This window comes from Vulpes vulpes, chromosome 9 (genome assembly GCF_048418805.1).
Source record: "Vulpes vulpes isolate BD-2025 chromosome 9, VulVul3, whole genome shotgun sequence".
Classification (NCBI taxonomy): domain Eukaryota; kingdom Metazoa; phylum Chordata; class Mammalia; order Carnivora; family Canidae; genus Vulpes; species Vulpes vulpes.
In genome coordinates this window covers 100,215,894-100,233,159 of record NC_132788.1, presented here as the reverse complement: position 1 = coordinate 100,233,159, position 17,266 = coordinate 100,215,894, and the positions used below count along the sequence as shown (strand labels likewise).

General features: G+C 41.1%; 1 protein-coding gene across 1 annotated transcript; it reads left to right on the top strand.

Annotated features, from left to right (window-relative positions):
- Window positions 1-3,060: 3,060 nt before the first annotated feature.
- CASP14 (caspase 14) lies at window positions 3,061-9,578 on the top strand. Its single transcript, XM_025989870.2, has 7 exons — window positions 3,061-3,273; window positions 5,060-5,131; window positions 5,927-6,076; window positions 6,170-6,395; window positions 6,537-6,653; window positions 6,831-6,934; window positions 7,653-9,578. Exons 2-7 carry the CDS (start codon window positions 5,105-5,107, stop codon window positions 7,755-7,757), a joined length of 729 nt encoding a protein of 242 aa, XP_025845655.1. The 5' UTR covers window positions 3,061-3,273; window positions 5,060-5,104; the 3' UTR covers window positions 7,758-9,578.
- Window positions 9,579-17,266: the final 7,688 nt, after the last annotated feature.

Sequence of the window (17,266 nt, the reverse complement as noted above, 5' to 3'; positions counted from 1 at the left end):
GGTTGTACAACCATGACCACCATCCATCACTAGAACATTTTCATCTTGCAAAACTGAAACTGTCCCCATTTACACTAACTCCCCACTCCTCAGACTCTGGCATCTGGTGCCCACCATTCTACTTTCTCTTTCTATGAATCTGGCTACTCTAGGGACTTCATATAAGTGGAATCAGACAGTATTTGTCCTTTTTTGGTCTGGCTTATTTCACTTATTTCATAGCCTTAAGAAGGAGGCAATGTCCTTCCTTCTTAAGGCTAACCAATACTCCATCGCACGGGTGCACCACATTTTGTCTATCCACAAAATGAGCTATCACAAATAATGTTACTCTGAATACTAATGTACAAATATCTGTTGGAAACCCTATTTTCATTATTCTGTATAAATACACAGAACTGGAATTGCTGTATTAAATGGTAATTCTATATTAACTTTTTTTCTACAGTGTTCTACAGTGGCTGTAGTATTTAATAGGAATGTTCTGGTTTTACTGAATACATTTCAGTATTGTCTGAACATTCCACTCCTAGATATAAGCCAAAGAGAAGTAAAAACATACATCCACACAAAGACTTGTATACATACTAGTGTTTATAGCAATGTCATTCATACTAGCCAAAAGGTGAAAACAACCCAAATATCCATTAATGGAAGGATGGGTAAACAAAATGAGGTATATCCATAGAATGGAATATTATTCAGCCACTAAAAAGAAATGAAATACTGACACATGCTACAACATGGATGAAACTTAAAGATATTATGCTAAGTGAAAGAAGCCAAACACACAAAAAAATACATATCCCATTCATATGGAATATCCAGAACAAGGAGACCTATAGACAGAAAATAGTGTTTTTTTTTGTTTTGTTTTGTTTTTGTTTTTGTTTTTGTTTTTTTTTCAGAAAATAGTGTTTTCCTGGGGCTGGGAGATGTGGATAGGAGGAAGATTGGGGGTAATTACTAAAGGGTACAGGATTATTTTTGAGGTGATAAAAATGTTCTAAAATGGGCTGCAGTCAAACTGTGGAAGGAGCCTTGGTGTCCATCGAAAGACGAATGGATAAAGAAGATGTGGTTTATGTATACAATGGAATATTACTCAGCCATTAGAAACGACAAATACCCACCATTTGCTTCAACCTGGATGGAACTGGAGGGTATTACGCTGAGTGAAGTAAGTCAATCAGAGAAGGACAAACATTATATGTTCTCATACATTTGGGGAATATAAATAATAGTGAAAGGGAATAGAGGGGAAGGGAGAAGAAATGGGTAGGAAATATCAGAAAGGGAGACAGAACATGGAAGACTCCTATCCCTGGGAAACGAACTAGGGGTGGTGGAAGGGGAGGAGGGCAGGGGGTGGGGATGACTGGATGGTGGGCACTGAGGGGGGCACTTGACAGGATGAGCACTGGGTGTTATTCTGTATGTTGGCAAATTGAACACCAATAAAAAATAAATTTATTATTAAAAAATTAATTAAATAAATAAATAAATAAAATGGGCTACAGTGATGATTGCACAACACTTAATGTAGTAAAAATCATTAGATTATACCCTTTTTATTTAAATTCTATTAGTCAACATAAAATACATAGTTTCAGATATAGTGTGCAATGATTTCTCAATTGCGTATAACACTCACTGCTCATCCAATCACATACGCTCCTTAATGCTCAACACCCAATTACGCCATCCCCCCCACCCATCTACCCTCCATCAACCTTCTTTTTTTTTCTTTTTTTTTTAATTTTTTTTTTATATTTATTTATGATAGTCACAGAGAGAGAGAGAGAGAGAGAGAGGCAGAGACACAGGCAGAGGGAGAAGCAGGCTCCATGCACGGGGAGCCCGACGTGGGATTCGATCCCGGGTCTCCAGGATCGGGCCCCGGGCCAAAGGCAGGCGCCAAACCGCTGCGCCACCCAGGGATCCCTTTTTTTTTTTTTTTTTTTTTTTTTTTTTTATGATAGTCACAGAGAGAGAGAGAGAGAGAGAGAGAGAGAGGCAGAGTTCTTTTTTTTTCCTATAAGAGTCTCTCATTATTTTTCTCCCTCTTTGATGACTTCTCATTCAGTTTTCCCTCCCTTCCCCTATGATCCTCTGTGCTATTTCTTGTATTCCATATATGAGTGAAATCAGTGATAATTGTCTTTCTCTGATTGAGTTATTCTACTTGGCATAATACCCTCCAGTTCCATCCACATTGACGTAAATGGTAAGTACTCATCCTTTCTGATGGCTGAGTAATATTCCATCATATATATGTATATATATTCATTCTGCCAATGAACATATCTTTCTACAGTCTGCCTATTGTAAACGTTGCTGCTATAAACATTGGGGGGCAGGGTCCCTTTGGATCACTACATTTGTATCTTTGGGGCAAATACATAGTAATGCAATTGCTAGGTCATAAGGTAGCTCTAGAAAAAGGTATGGAGGTTCCTCAAGAAGTATTAAACATTTTAAATGGGTGAATTGTTTGGTATATGAATAATAAATTATATCTCTTTAAATCTACCAGCAAAATCTAAAATAAAGCGAAGTAAAATTAAGGCTGAAAAAGAATCAAGGAAGAAGGTCACGAGAAAGAGAAGACAGCAGTTGAGTCTGATGATGTGGATGGATCATACTCGCTGGTGCTGAATGCCAACTGTGCCAATCATTGGTTGGGTGACCCAGGGCAGTCATTTCACTTCTATGAGTCTCAGTTCCCTCATCTACAAAGTGGGCGTAATAATGTTGACCTCTTGGGGCTGTTGAACACTTGATGAAGTAATAAACAAGTGAGGTTGGTATTATCTGCCTAGTTGAATATAGAAAGGATGGAAGAGAGCATAATGATGGAAATAATGATGTATGGTAGCCAGATGGGCTGGACCTGAGGGTTGCCTTGTGGATGGGCTGGCATAAATGCCCTGGTTGATTTGAATGCTCCGCCTTGGCCTCCTTAGCCAAGGGGGTGTTGATTGAGCTTTGCCATGACTCATTCCATGGGCGTCTGGTTCCATCTCCTCACCAAGGCTGTGCCAAGGGTGTGTCTCTCCCATCACAAGGTTTCTTGAGCGACAGAAAACTGGCTTGCAATAAAGGGCCAGATGGCTGTGCTGCTCAATTTATACACAGGCCTCTCTGGAGATACACCGTCAGCCCCTTCTCCAAGATAACACGTGGACCTGTCTTCGGTGCCTAGCCCTGTTGGCAGTTAGCAGAGTGGCAAGACTTGGCCTGGCTTTGAGGAGACAGCCATTTCTCAAATCAGTAAGTGATTTGGCAGATTCTAGCTTTCTCTCTCTCTCCCCTCTCCTCCCCTCTTTTTCTCTTCTCTCTTCTCTCTCTTTTATTCTCTCCCTCTCCCTGCATGAACGGATGGCCTGGCCAGTTTTGGCAGAACTAAAGAAATTTCCATCCATCTATTTATCCATCCATCCATCCATCCATCCATCCATCCTTTCTTTATTTGTTAATTTATTTATTATTTGTTAACAAATTTCCTTGGATACTACTTCTATGCCCATTCCCATACTGGTGACCCTGATGGAGACAGAGATAAAGAAATTAGACTTTGGTCCTAAAAATTGAGCTGCCAGTTCAGCCACTAGAATAAGAATCTAAAGCACTACTGTCACATAAGTATAAACATGCAGGACTCTGAGAGTCTAGTGAAGGGAGAGGTGACTTCCAATGGGTTAACAGGGATCATAAAACCTCCCTTGCTGTGTCATTGCTGTAAGGTATCTAGTGCTCTTTCATGGTCCTTTTCCAATGGGAAAAATGAGTCTTGGAGAGGAGTTATTCTCCTCTCAAGTTCACACAGCTGGGAAGGGGCAGGGGAAAGACTTCATTCCGGTTCCAGTCTTCATTCCATTCCATTCTTCATTCCAGTTCATTCTGGCTCTAGAACCCATACCCCTTTGACTTTTCTTTCTCACTGTTTGGTTCCTCTTTCCTCACGGCACTAGCTCGTGTGTGTGTGTGTGTGTGTGTGTGTGTAAGAGAACAAGAGAGATTTTTTCACATGTTATCTTTAAGTAATCTCTACATCCAACATGGGACTCAAACATATAACCCCAAGATCAAGAGTCACGCATTCCACTGACTTAGGCAACCAGGCATCCTAAGAACAAGAGAGATTTAATATTAATTTCTGTCACAGACTAGAGCTACATGAGGATAGGGAGCATGTCCATCTTACACAGTTTATTCTTGGTGGCTGGCAAATAATAGGCACCCAGAAAATACTTGACAGATAGATAGATATATGGATGGGTACATGGATGGATGAGTAGATGGCAGGGGGAAGGCATAGTAGACATGAAGCTATCCAAATTGGCAGAGAAGAGTCTTGACTAGTAAAGACATAATTTGGGCTGAAGAGGAAGTATAAAAAAAAAAAAAAGCAAGGAGATGGGAAAACTCCAAGAATATGGGAAAAGTCATTCTGTTCATCCATAGAGTAAAACAGAACTCAGAAACGAGAATGAAGAACTCAGGCAGATTTTCAGGCTCAAGTAGAGGAGGGAGGTGGATTGATCTGTTTGGATTAGAGACACAGTAGAACAGTTCCAAAGCAGTATTCCCCACTTTGATGACATTCTCATGGTAAACTCAATCCCAAAGTATCTCCTTGTTGATGTCTCCCCAGCTGGTCAGTTCTGGGCAGCATAGAGGAGGACATGGGGCTGCTTTCTCCTTCATCAGTCCAGGTCCTTTGTTAGGGGGGCCAGGCAGTCCAGTCTGTCACAAGCTGGTGAGTGTCCTGAGGGAAGGATAGGGGAAATTTCAGGGGGATGGCATTTTAGGGTGGGCCTAGAAGGAGTTCTGGGAGCATCCAAGGACAGAAGACACCACTGGAGTGTCACACTAGAGAAGCCATGCTTCACAGACTGTCATCTCTTCTCCAGGTCTGACCATGAACCAATGAACCAAGTCCCCACCACTGGGTTTCTATTCAGTCACAAAAATCCAGATAGACAAGCTAATCTGTTCCTTGAGCCCCTCTGCCTTCACTTGGAGACCTTTAAACTATCTTCTCTTGACCCCCCAGGATCAACCAAGAGTGCTGAGAGACGGACTGAGAATCAGAGGAAACATGAGCAATCCTCAGCCTTTGGAAGAGGTGGGCTGGGTGCAGTTTGGGGGAGAGGGGTGGGAGAATCTGGATAGTGTGAAGGTGAGGAACTTAATATTTCAGAGATAGTAGAGAAGGTGAAAAATCATGATGCATGTTCAGAGCTGGAAGGTGCATTGTAATCATTCAGATGGAGAAGAAAACAGATATGAAAACCAAGCTGGGGTGGGGGGCCCTGCTATATCTGTCTCAACAATCAAATTCTTATCACTATGGTTGACAGTGAGATAAGACAAGATAAGAAAAGAAATTTTGAACCCAATATCCTTTTTCCTCAGGACAAGGTAGGATCTTAGTAGTAGCTTCAGAAATTCTGAGACCTCTTTAAGTGAGAGAGTGATGCACGGAATACTCTTGGGAAGGACGGAAAGAGAGACAAAGCCACCAGTGTGATAGCTGGAAAGGACCCTCACAATCCCCCATAAATATTCCCATTGTCTCTGTTTGAAAACTGAGACTCAGCAATGATGCCCAAGTTCGCACAGAGCTAAAGCAGAGTCAGATCCCAGTTAATTCGCCAGGTTTGACAAATAAAAATAAAGGATATCCATTCAAATTGGAATTTCACATTGACAACAAATAATCTTATAGTATAAGTATATTCCATGTACTATTTGGGACATACTCATACCAAAAAAAACACTTTTTTATTTGAAATTTGAATATAACTGGGCATCCTGTATTTTACCCAACCACCCAAACCTCAGGCCTCTTTGAACCACATTTTCTGCTTTACCTTGACTTCCTTATCCCTTTGATAATTTTTGTCTACTCTTGGCCCAGGAGGCGTACGACATGTCAGGTGCCCGCTTAGCCCTGACACTGTGCGTCACCAAAGCTCGGGAAGGCTCAGAGGCAGACCTGGATGCTCTGGAACGCATGTTCCAGCAGCTGGGGTTTGAGAGCACCATGAAGAGAGACCCCACCGCCCAGGTATTGTGCTGTCAGCCCCAGGCCAATAAGGGAGGGGACTGGCCCAGAAGGTGGGCTCTGGGTCTACACCTGAATCTGGCCATTCCTCTCTAGCAATTCCAGGAAGAGCTGGACAAATTTCAGCAGGCCATGGATGCCAGGGATGACTTCATCAGCTGTGCTTTTGTGGTACTCATGGCACATGGGCTGGAAGGTCGCCTCAAAGGGGAGGACGGAGAAATGGTGGAGCTGGAAGACCTCTTCAAGGTTCTGAACAACAAGAATTGCCGGGCCCTAAGAGCCAAGCCTAAGGTGTACATCGTGCAGGCCTGTCGAGGAGGTGGGGACAAAGCCAAGAACACATCCAGTTTCACCCTAGATCCAGAGCATCATCTACACCTTGGTTTGCCAGGCTGTCTTAGGTTGACTTCCTTTCCCCATCTTTTTCTCTAACTGCCTTTTCCTCTTCTTGACGTTTCAGACCAAAGGGACCCCGGTGAAACAGTAAGTGGAGACGATATTGTGATGATCACAAAGGACAGTCCCCAAACCATCCCAACATACACGGACATCCTCCATGTCTACTCCACCGTGGAGGGTATGAACTCCTAGATGACACAGGGTGGCCTTCTGCTCCCCCTCCTTGCCCACCACTCCTGACCCCTGAGACACTCCTCCAGGACCCACTGTCTAACAGGGCCTCTTGCACCACACATACCCCAACCCTCCCACTCCCATCAGAGCTCTTCTGAGCCCTCTTCTCTGGAACCCTTAGGATATATCGCATACAGACATGACAAAGAGGGCTCCTGCTTCATCCAGACCCTTGTTGATGTGTTCACAGAGAGGAAAGGACCCATCCTGGAGCTACTGACAGAGGTGAGTTGGGGACATGGTACCTGAAACCCTCACCCAGCCTGAGCAAGAAGGCTAAGCCTCTTCCAAAACTTTCTGCATTTTCCCCTTCTCCTGCCCCCAGCCCCAAGTCCAACATAGGTCCCAACACAGAAACTAGAATAACCATGTCCTAGGGATGAGTTTCCCTTATGCAGGAAATTCCAAAGCCAGGGTATGTGAGATAATTTAGATGAAATACAGATAAATTTCTGTAAAAAAAAAAAATCCATAGTTTTAGCCTTTGGTTGAACAAACTTTGTCTTCTTCTAATGAGTAGGTGCTTTTTCTGGTGGATTAGAAAAAACATAACAAGAATGTCCAACCAATGATTCCGTAGAGATTATGGCATAGGAAGAGGCAATAGGGGATCCCTGGGTGGCTCAGCAGTTTAGTGCTTGCCTTTGGCCCAGGGCATGACCCTGGAGTCCTGGGGACGAGTCCCACATAGGGCTCCCTGCATGGAGCCTGCTTCTCCCTCTGCCTGTGTCTCTGTCTCTCTCTGTCTCTGTCTCTCTCTCTCTCTGTCTCATGAATAAGTAAATAAAATCTTTTTTTTTAAAAAAAAGGAAGAGGCAATAAAGGTCTCCCATTTTAGGAAATGGAGACCTACCTCTCTTGTTCTCTAACCTTCTCCCTATAAGCCCACCATACCAGCTCCCCTAGGGACCCAACCCCAAGCTGACTACACCTCTTGCTGCAGGTGACCCGGCGGATGGCGGAAGCAGAATTGGTTCAGGAAGGAAAACCAAGGAAAGTGAATCCTGAAATCCAAAGCACCCTTCGGAAACGGCTCTATCTGCAGTAAAAGTAGAAAGGGCAGGGAGGGCTGTCTTTCAAGGGCTCTCTCTGCCACACAGATATTTAGAGGCAGCTCTCACCACTCCCCTAAAATCTTGTCTTCCCAAAGCCAAATGTTACCCAGTTCCTCTTTCATCACACCCCTCATACAAGTCCTTTTTCTATCTGTCCCTGCCCTTCTTAAAGCAAGCCAGCCACAACATAGTACAAGGCATAGCAGTAACATTAACATTAACCTCCCTCAGACTGGAATCTCTACCTTTATTAATACAACCTAAGAGTATATCCACTGTTCCTATCTTCAACTGAAACCCTTTTCTTTCTTTTATGAATTATACCTATGCAAATGTAAATGGATAAAGCTCAAGATTTTCCACTGATATACCAACACCCATGCACCACCTCCCACTCCAATCAAAATTTCACTGGATCCTGAATTTCACTTGGAGTTATAACCTTCTTCTGAGAACCATATCCATTTCCATCTCCCAGAGACTCCCTCCCAACCCCTAGAAAATCAGTAAAGGAAGAATCATTCTTTCTTTCCAAGACTCCTCTTCCTTGGCAAGCTGGTACCTTGACATCATTCTCCTTTTAGCTCATGGGCTCTCTTTGGATAATGGAGCTGTTTCATCTTTTTCTGAGTCTCTCCCTACTAACTGATCCTACCCAAGGCCCTGGACTCTGCCTTCTTTCCAAGAAAATCCATCCATTTATTTCTTCTCAAAGCTTCAGCTTTTAACCACTCTGAATCAGAACATGTTGAACCCATGGCTAATTCTCTAGTGTCACTCTGCTATTTTGCAGACAATGTGATAGAGACCCAAAGAGGTTTAAAGGCTTGTCAAATGCCACATAGCAGGGTGCCTGTGTGGCTCAGTTGGTTAAGCGATACCCAGCAGTCAAGGCTACCCCTGTGGGATTGGGTATTGGGTTGGAATTTGAACCAAATGTGTTGCCTTCCAAGTCTATGATTCATGTCTCCCCATCTCCAGCCTTGATCCTTCCCCACTGAAATAACCTTTGGGCCTATCTGCCATCATTGAAAATTCATGGCTAATGATGAGTCTTTCTCCCCAGTTCCTCTTTCAAGTAGCACCCTCATCCTCAGACCACAGGTTCAGAATTCTGCAGTTATCTACGACTCCCTTCTTCTTATCTCCTTTCAAATGCTACCAAGCACTGTGTTCAGCATAGCCTGACTTTGAACAATTCTCACATCTGTCTTCCCTTCCCTTACATGTTACTCTTCAGGCTCAAGTCCTGTCCTCTATGTCTACATCTTTGCACTATCTTCCTTCCTTGCTTCTCTGCCTGCCCATTTCATCCCTCTTCTGACCACCATGTGCAACTCCTGACCTACCTAGAACATTCAAGCACACACAACAGTACCCCACATTGAGCACTGGGTGTTATTCTGTATGTTGGCAAATTGAACACCAATAAAAATTTATTATTAAAAAAAAAGATATCAAGGTCAAACTCCACATCTTGATTTCTCACATCCTTATAATTCCCCCTGTACCGGCAATCAGCTAAACTCATCTCCTACCTCCCCAACTGTGAATTCACTCTTCCAACAGCATGAATGTCCTCTTACTCACTCCTGCCTCTGAGGCTTTGCTTGTCACCATTTCCCCAAGCTGGGGTGCCCTTTCTCTCACTACCTCCCACCCATATGTATTCCAAAGAACCACCCCCAGTATTCTTTCTAATTGATTCTCCACTCTCACCCAGGATGAGACACTGATGATTACAGGATTGAGGGCAGAAACAAGCCTTGGATCAACATAATGGATGTTCAATAAACAGTTGTCAAACTTTAAAAGTATGTATTGGAATCTGCTCTGTGCTTAAAACATAAGGCTAATGTTAAAAGCATTATGGATTTAGTTTGTTTTTCCCAATGGTCACTGCCTCCTGGACATGTCTATCATGAGCAGGGAATCAGGAGCCTTATCCCATCTCTTTCATAAAGGCAGATGTGTAGGAGATTTGTTAAGTTAGAGGCCACACTTCCATTTCAAACTGTTATATTTTACATAATCATGTCATCTCCAGAATGTTCCTGAGGAAGTATCCAGACACAGAACTGTAGCTTTTCAGGACCATTAGGGACCTTGAAGATCAGCTAGTTACAGGATCACAAATATTTAGCAAGAGTGCCATGTCACTCTTACCCAGGTGCCCACAGCAGACATGACTAATCAATCACACCTTTCCCACTGAACTTGGGTGTAGCCTCAAAGTATTTCTCCCCTTAACGCTTCAGGAAACATAATCATATGGGACTTATCTAGAGTCACCAAGTTCTTAAGAAGCAAACTCAAGTCTCCTCATTCTATGGTGCAATAATAACCGTGGCAGCAGTGAGGGCTTTATCCATGGGACTGGCATAGCAAGTGACTGAGGCAGGGTTAAATACACAGGGCCAAGTAGATCTGGGATGATGCATATACTGAGTCCCATACACCCATTCAAATGAAAACCTGTGGTTTAAACACCCAATGATTCCAGAGTCTCCAAATAAACAGTGGTCAGCAAACTATGCCTCACTTGCCAAATCCAGTCTGCAACCTGTTTTTATAAACAAAGCTTTATTGGCACACAGTTATGCTCACTCATTTACACATTGTCAATGGCTCCTTTTATCCAAAAATGGCAGGTGTAAGTAGTTACAACAGACAACGTATTTACTATCCAGACCCTTTCAGAAGTGCGCCAGTTTCTGCCATAATGTCCTTCCAACAAATTCCCATTTTGCTAAAGTCAGTCAGGGTTGTTCATCACCATAAACCATACCCACACAACAGGTGACAGCATGGAACCAATGACTTAATTCTTCAAAACTCCTGATTAAGAATTCTCCCCCGCCCCCAAGGTATTTGCTAAGGATTTGAAAGTGTGTCCTGAAAGATTATTACTGAGTATAAAGGAGATCCAGGTTTTGTAGGACCTGTACAATTGTTGTGGGAGGAGCTCCTCCCTAAGAAAAATATAAAAATACCAACACAGAATTAGTACAGCTGTATGAGTGCATTGTCAGGTCTCTTCCAAGGCATTGAAGGGGCCCATGAAAGTGTGATACCTGCAGCTTATGCTGTGCTAGCTTCACAGAAAACCCACCTCTGTCCACCACCTGTTCTCTAAGCCATTCTTTAACAGCAGCAAGGATGATCATTTAAAAATAAAAATCTGACCTGGGGTGCCTGGGTGGTTCAGTCAGTTAAGTATCTGACTCCTGAGCTCAGCTCAGGTCTCGGTGAGTTCAAGCCCCACTCTGGGCTCCACACCCAGCAAGGAGCCTACTTTTAAAAAAAATGAAAATCTGACTTGCCATGCAACTTCCTAAAATCTTTCAGTGGTTTCCCACAACCCTTTGAGTAGGGAAAACAGTCTTAATTTGACTGCTAGTTCACATGTTCTCATCTCTATCCCATCTCTCTTTCTTCCCCCAATCACTTTGGCCTTCCATCCCCCCCACAAAAAAATAGGCTCTTTTTCACCTCAGATCTCTCTGCCTAGATCATTCTTCCCAACTACCACTTTATCCTTCATATCACAGTTCAAATATCCTTTCTTCAGGGAAGTCTTGTCCATCACCCCAGACAAAATCAATGTTTATAGTTCTTTGTAAACTTTTTCTTCAAACCACAAGTCACACTAAAATCTACAATTAATGGATCCAAGACTAGACTTCAGGTGTCATAAGGCAATGTGTTTCAGGGGTCATTTGTTACTGCAGCATAACTTAACTTATGCTGACTGATACACAGGCAAGGTTGAAGGCCTAAAGTGAAGGATCCAGGTTGAAAGTGCACATTATAATGAAAGATGTTCTGAGGTTCCTAGAAGCCAAATAGGAAACTCACAGAATCCAAGAGATAAAAACAAATCCACTTCCTGTATCCATGAATACATTAAATCATATTAAAAGTGTATTCTCTTAATCATCTCACAATATACATCTATATCAAATCATGTTGTATACCTTAAACTTAAACAGTGTTACATCAATTATATCTCAATAAAGCTGAAAATGTTTTAATATTTTTTTTTATTTTTAAAAAGCATATCTACTAACAAGGGAAGCACAAGGAACAAACACCTAAGCCATTTCAAAGGCCTCCTCCAGTTCACCATAAGACACGAGAAAAGTGATGGGATATCTATCCTACAGAATTTGGAATACGAACTGGTCTGCCTTCATTCTGATTGACTAGGTTATTTGGGGGATAAAATGTGTCTGCTGTTTTTGAAGTTGTTCTTACAGATGATCAATTATAGGAAATGAGGTCACCCTCATTTTGGCCAATTAAATAAGCCAATCACCCTCCTGCTATACTTCCTTGCCCACAGTCCACACCCACAGCTTCAAGGCAAGCTCCTTATGCCCATGTGGTTTCCTGTTATGTTCTGACAGCATGATATACAAGAGGAAGATAGGAACAAGGAATGATACATGACTTGAATCTTCTGGTTTTGGTGGCCAGCAATATCCGATCATTCCAGTTTCTAACTTTTTTGCCCCACATGCAGAACCAGCATCATCATGCCCCCTGACATATACCACCACCAGTTGATCAGCAACCTCTCCTCAGAGCTATGGATACCAGATCCACATGATACCCCTCTCTCCCTCCTCTAAGCTTCTGGGATCTGATACCTTCAGCTCTTCCCTTTGTTTCCAGGCTAGGCTGGTCAACTGAGTCCCACAGGATCTCTCTGTTTTAACTATAGTGTTAGATTGCCTTTTCTATCCTCCACTAACTGTTCAATCAATTTCCATATTGAGTTCTTTCTGTTAAAATACCTTGAGTGTTTCTATACGTGGATGAACCTTGAAAGTATTATGCTAAGTGAAATAACCCGTACACAAAAGGACCAGTATTATATGATTCCACTTATATGCAGTACCCCAAATAGGCAAATTCACAGAGAGGAAAGGTAGATCAGGGTCACCAGAGTGAGGCTTGAACTCACCAAGACCTGAGCTGAGCTCAGGAGTCAGTGGCTCAGTCAGCTAAGCATCTGACTCTTGATCTCAGCTCAGGTCTTGATCTCAGGGTTATGAGTTCAAGCTCTGCATTGGACCCCATGGTGGGTGTGGAGCCTAATTAAAAAATAAAAATAATAATGAGCACTGGGTGTTACATGCAACTGGTGAATCACTAAACTCTACCTCTGAAACTAACACACTATATGTTAACTAATTGATTTTAAATTTAAGAAAATAAAAATAATAAAATAAGATAAAAATAATTTTTTAAAAAGAGATGGAATGTAAATTACAGATTGTCAGGGGCTGGAGTCATGGGGGAATGAGGGTCTATTCTTTGATGATTACATATTTCTGTTTGGGATGAAAAATACGTTTTAGAAATAGTGATATTAGTTGTACATCATGAATGTAATTCAACCCACTAAACTGTACACTGAAAAATGGCTAAAATGTTATACATATATTACAACAACTATTTTTTAAAAATTAAAAATGTAAAAAAAAAAAAATTAAAAATGTAACATACCTAAAAGCAATGAATTATAACACTTTATATGGTAAATTGTATGGCATGTGAATTATATTTCATAAAACTGTTAAAAAAAAAAAAACCTTGAGTGCTTGGCAGTGAAGAAAACTAACCAAGTGAAGAGGGTGTTCATGTGGATTTCATGTACCCTCTGAAATGATATGATAAAAACAGTGCTTCACCTCTGAGGTATTTTTTCCAAAAATCCATAACCCCAATCTAATCGTGGGGAGAATATCAGACAAACTCAGGTTTGTTGACATCCCATGGGCTGCCCAAACAATCATCCTCAAGACTGTCAAGGTCATGAAAAACAAGGAAAGACTGAGAAACTGTCACAGGGAGTGGAGAGACTTGAAAATTAAACAATGTGATACCCTATGCCAAAGTTTGGAACAGAAAGAGGACAATGTCAAAAAAACTGGTCAAATCCAAATAAAGTCTTGAGTCTCATTTTTAAAAAATAAATAAATGGAGTGTTCCATAACACCATGCTAATGAAAAAACTTCAGACAAATCTAAAAGAAGGGACATTTTACAAAATATCTGACCAATAACATTATTTAAAACTGTCAAGGTCATGCAAGAGAAGACCAAACAGAGAAATCATCACAGATCAAAGGAGAGTAAGCAAACAAAATAATAAATTCAATGGGTATCCTGCATTGGATCAGAAAAAGGACATGTGTGGGTAAATTGGTGAATTCTAAATAAAGTCGGTAGTACTGTGTCAATGTTAGTTTTAACAAATGCACCCAGGTTACATAAGACGTTACCATTAAAGGAATAGAATACAAACTCTCTGTATTACTTTTGAAACTTTTCTGTAAATCTAAAAGTATTCCAAAACTAAGAGTTTATTGAACACAGACAAAAATCATAACTGGACTAGTTTTTGTTTCCCTAACTTAACCCTGATTGCTAAAGAATGTAATCATCTCTGAATATAAAGTAAGAGAAATAGACCAACAGTTTCTAATCTATGTAAATTATTTCATCATTTTTAATCTGTTGCTATTAGAATACAATGTAATTTCCAAGGTATGATAAAAGATTGGCAAATCATAAATTTTTTGTGCAATGCTTGATATTTGTGCAATGCTAATTTTTTCAGCATTCTAGCATTTCATTTTTCTAGTTCTATCGAGATAATATTAACATCCAGCACTGCATAAGTTTAAGGTATACAGCATAATTACTTGACTTACATGTATTGTGAAATGATGACCACAGTAAGTTTAGTCATTTCATATAGATATCAAAAACAAAAACAAAAGAAAAAACTTTTTTCTCCTTGTGATGAGAACTCTTAGGATCTACTCCTAACAACCTTGTAACAACTTTCAAATACACCATGCAACAGTGTGAACTACGGTCCTCATGTTGTATACTATATCCTTATTTGTCTTATAACTGGAAATTTGTACCTTTTAACCCCCATCCTTCACTTCCCCCTCTCCACATCCTCCACCTCTGGTAACTACAAATCTGATCTCTTTTTCTGAGTTTGGTTTTGGGTGTTTTTTGTTTGTTTGTTTGGTTGGTTGGTTGGGTGGTTTTTGCTTTTTTTGCTTTTGTTTTCATTTTTGTTTTGTCATGTTGAATTTTGACATTGTGCTTAACTGGAAAAGAATTTAAATTTTTGCTCCTGGTGCCTGAGGTTAGAACACTACTGTGTCAAGATGAATTATAATTTGGCCACTCTACACCATCCTGGGTGGGTTTGAGTCTTTAATAAAGGCAACACATCTATTCCTTTTAGACAGACTTTCTGTAAGGGGAGAAAGTAGGGAACAGATACTGAGCATTTCCTGACTACACCCAACATTTTCCCACTGGTTATTCTACAGAATAGCGTGAAGCCAGAGCTGGTGAGAAGACTGAAAGAATAATCTTCCCATCCAAACCACAGAACTAAGGAATGCTTGCACACCCAGAAGACAAACCCCTGGAATATAAAAATTAGTGAAAGGGAATAAGAGAAATGGAGAAAGAAGAAAGGAGAGAAAATGAGTGAAAATATCAGTGAGGGTGACAAAACATGAAAGACACCTAACTCTGGGAAATGAACAAGGGGGTAGTGGAAGGGGAGGTGGGCAGGGCGTTGGGGTGACTGGGTGATGGGCACTGAGGGGGGCACTTGGCAGGATGAGCACTAGGTATTATGCTGTATGTTGGCAAATTGAACTCCAATAAAAATTTTTAAAAATTAAATTAAATTAAAAAAGACAAACCCCTGTAGTGTACGTCAATTATGCATATATCCAGATGAAGTTCCTATTATTCCAGCTTCCCAAACCTTGGTCTTTTGCATGCTACCTTCATCCCATAACTACATATCCCTGTATTCATTATTTCATTGATTTATTTTTTTGTATCTTTTTTATTGAAGTTCAATTTGCCAACATATAGCATAACACCCAGTGCTCATCTCATTGATTTTTTTTTAATTTTTTTTTTTATTTATGATAGTCACAGAGAGAGAGAGAGAGGCAGAGACACAGGCAGAGGGAGAAGCAGGCTCCATGCACTGGGAGCCTGACGTGGGATTCGATCCCGTGTCTCCAGGATCGCGCCCTGGGCCAAAGGCAGGCGCCAAACCGCTGCGCCACCCAGGGATCCCATCTCATTGATTTTTTAAAGCAGTTCTATCTTTTTTATTTAAAAGGCAACAGCTATCCACATAATACAATACTATTTGTCATTAAAAGAACAAAGGACTGATTTGGGCTACAGCACGAATGAACTTAGAAATGTTATGCTAAGTGGGAAAAGCCACTTAGTGTATGATTTGATTTTATAAAATGTCCAGAATAGGCAAACCCTAGAAACATAAATAAAGCAGATTAGTGGTTCCCAGGGGCTGGGGGAGGAAATGGGAATGACAGTTTACTGAGTATGCAGCTTCATTTTGGGCTGATGAACAAGTTTTGGAATATGAATACACCAAAGACCACTGAATCCTATACAATCAAAGAATGAGTTTTTGGGGATCCCTGGGTGGCGCAGCGGTTTGGCGCCTGCCTTTGGCCCAGGGCGCGATCCAGGAGACCCGGGATCGAATCCCACGTCAGGCTCCCGGTGCATGGAGCCTGCTTCTCCCTCCGCCTGTGTCTCTGCCTCTCTCTCTCTCTCTCTGTGACTATCATAAATAAATAAAAATTAAAAAAAAAATAAAAATAAAAAAAATAAACCTGTAAAAAAAAAAGAATGAGTTTTTGCTGTGTGAATTATATATCAGTATAGTTGTTATTTAAGAAACAGTTTCTTATCATGATAAGTGGAAAGTCAGTATCCCTTGCCATAAATAGGAGATAAGCATTAAAATATTATTCAGCCACAAGAAAGGAACTTATCATTCCTGACAACATAGATGGACCTTGAGGACATTAGGCTAAGTGAGAAAAGTCAAGCAAAGAAATACAAATAGTATATGATATCACTTATATGTATAATCTTTAAAAAGCTGAACTCATAAAGAATAGAATGGAGGTTACCAGGGAGAGTGGGGAACAGGGGAGACGTTTTAAAGGGTACACACCTGCAACCAATAGATAAATAAGTTCTGGAGATTTAATCCACAACATACTGATTATAGTCAACAATACTATATCATACACTTGAAAGTTGCTACAAGGCTAGATCTTAAACGTTCTTTTTTTTAAGATTTATTCATTTATTCATGAGAGACACAAAGAGAGAGAGGCAGAGACACAGGCAGAGGGAGAAGCAGGCTACCAGCGGGGAGCCCAATGGGGGGAGCCGGATGCGGGACTCCATCCTGGATCCTGGGATCAGGCCCTGAGCTGAAAGCAGAAACTCAAATGCTGAGCCACCCAGGTGTCCCTAGATCTTAAACGTTCTTACCACAAAAAAAAGAAATTATAATTCCATGATGTGGTAAAAGTGTTAGCTCATACAATGGTGGTAATCATATTACAATATGCAATATTGTATCAAATCAACACATTGTATATCTTAAACT

What these genes read in the sequence shown, in the direction of transcription:
- CASP14 (XM_025989870.2), top strand. Translation starts at nt 5,105, where the DNA reads ATGAGCAATCCTCAGCCTTTGGAAGAG. An exon ending in AGAGAGACCCCACCGCCCAG is followed by an intron (nt 6,077 to 6,169) that starts GTATTGTGCTGT and finishes ATTCCTCTCTAG; the next exon opens with CAATTCCAGGAAGAGCTGGA. An exon ending in TCCTGGAGCTACTGACAGAG is followed by an intron (nt 6,935 to 7,652) that starts GTGAGTTGGGGA and finishes CTCTTGCTGCAG; the next exon opens with GTGACCCGGCGGATGGCGGA.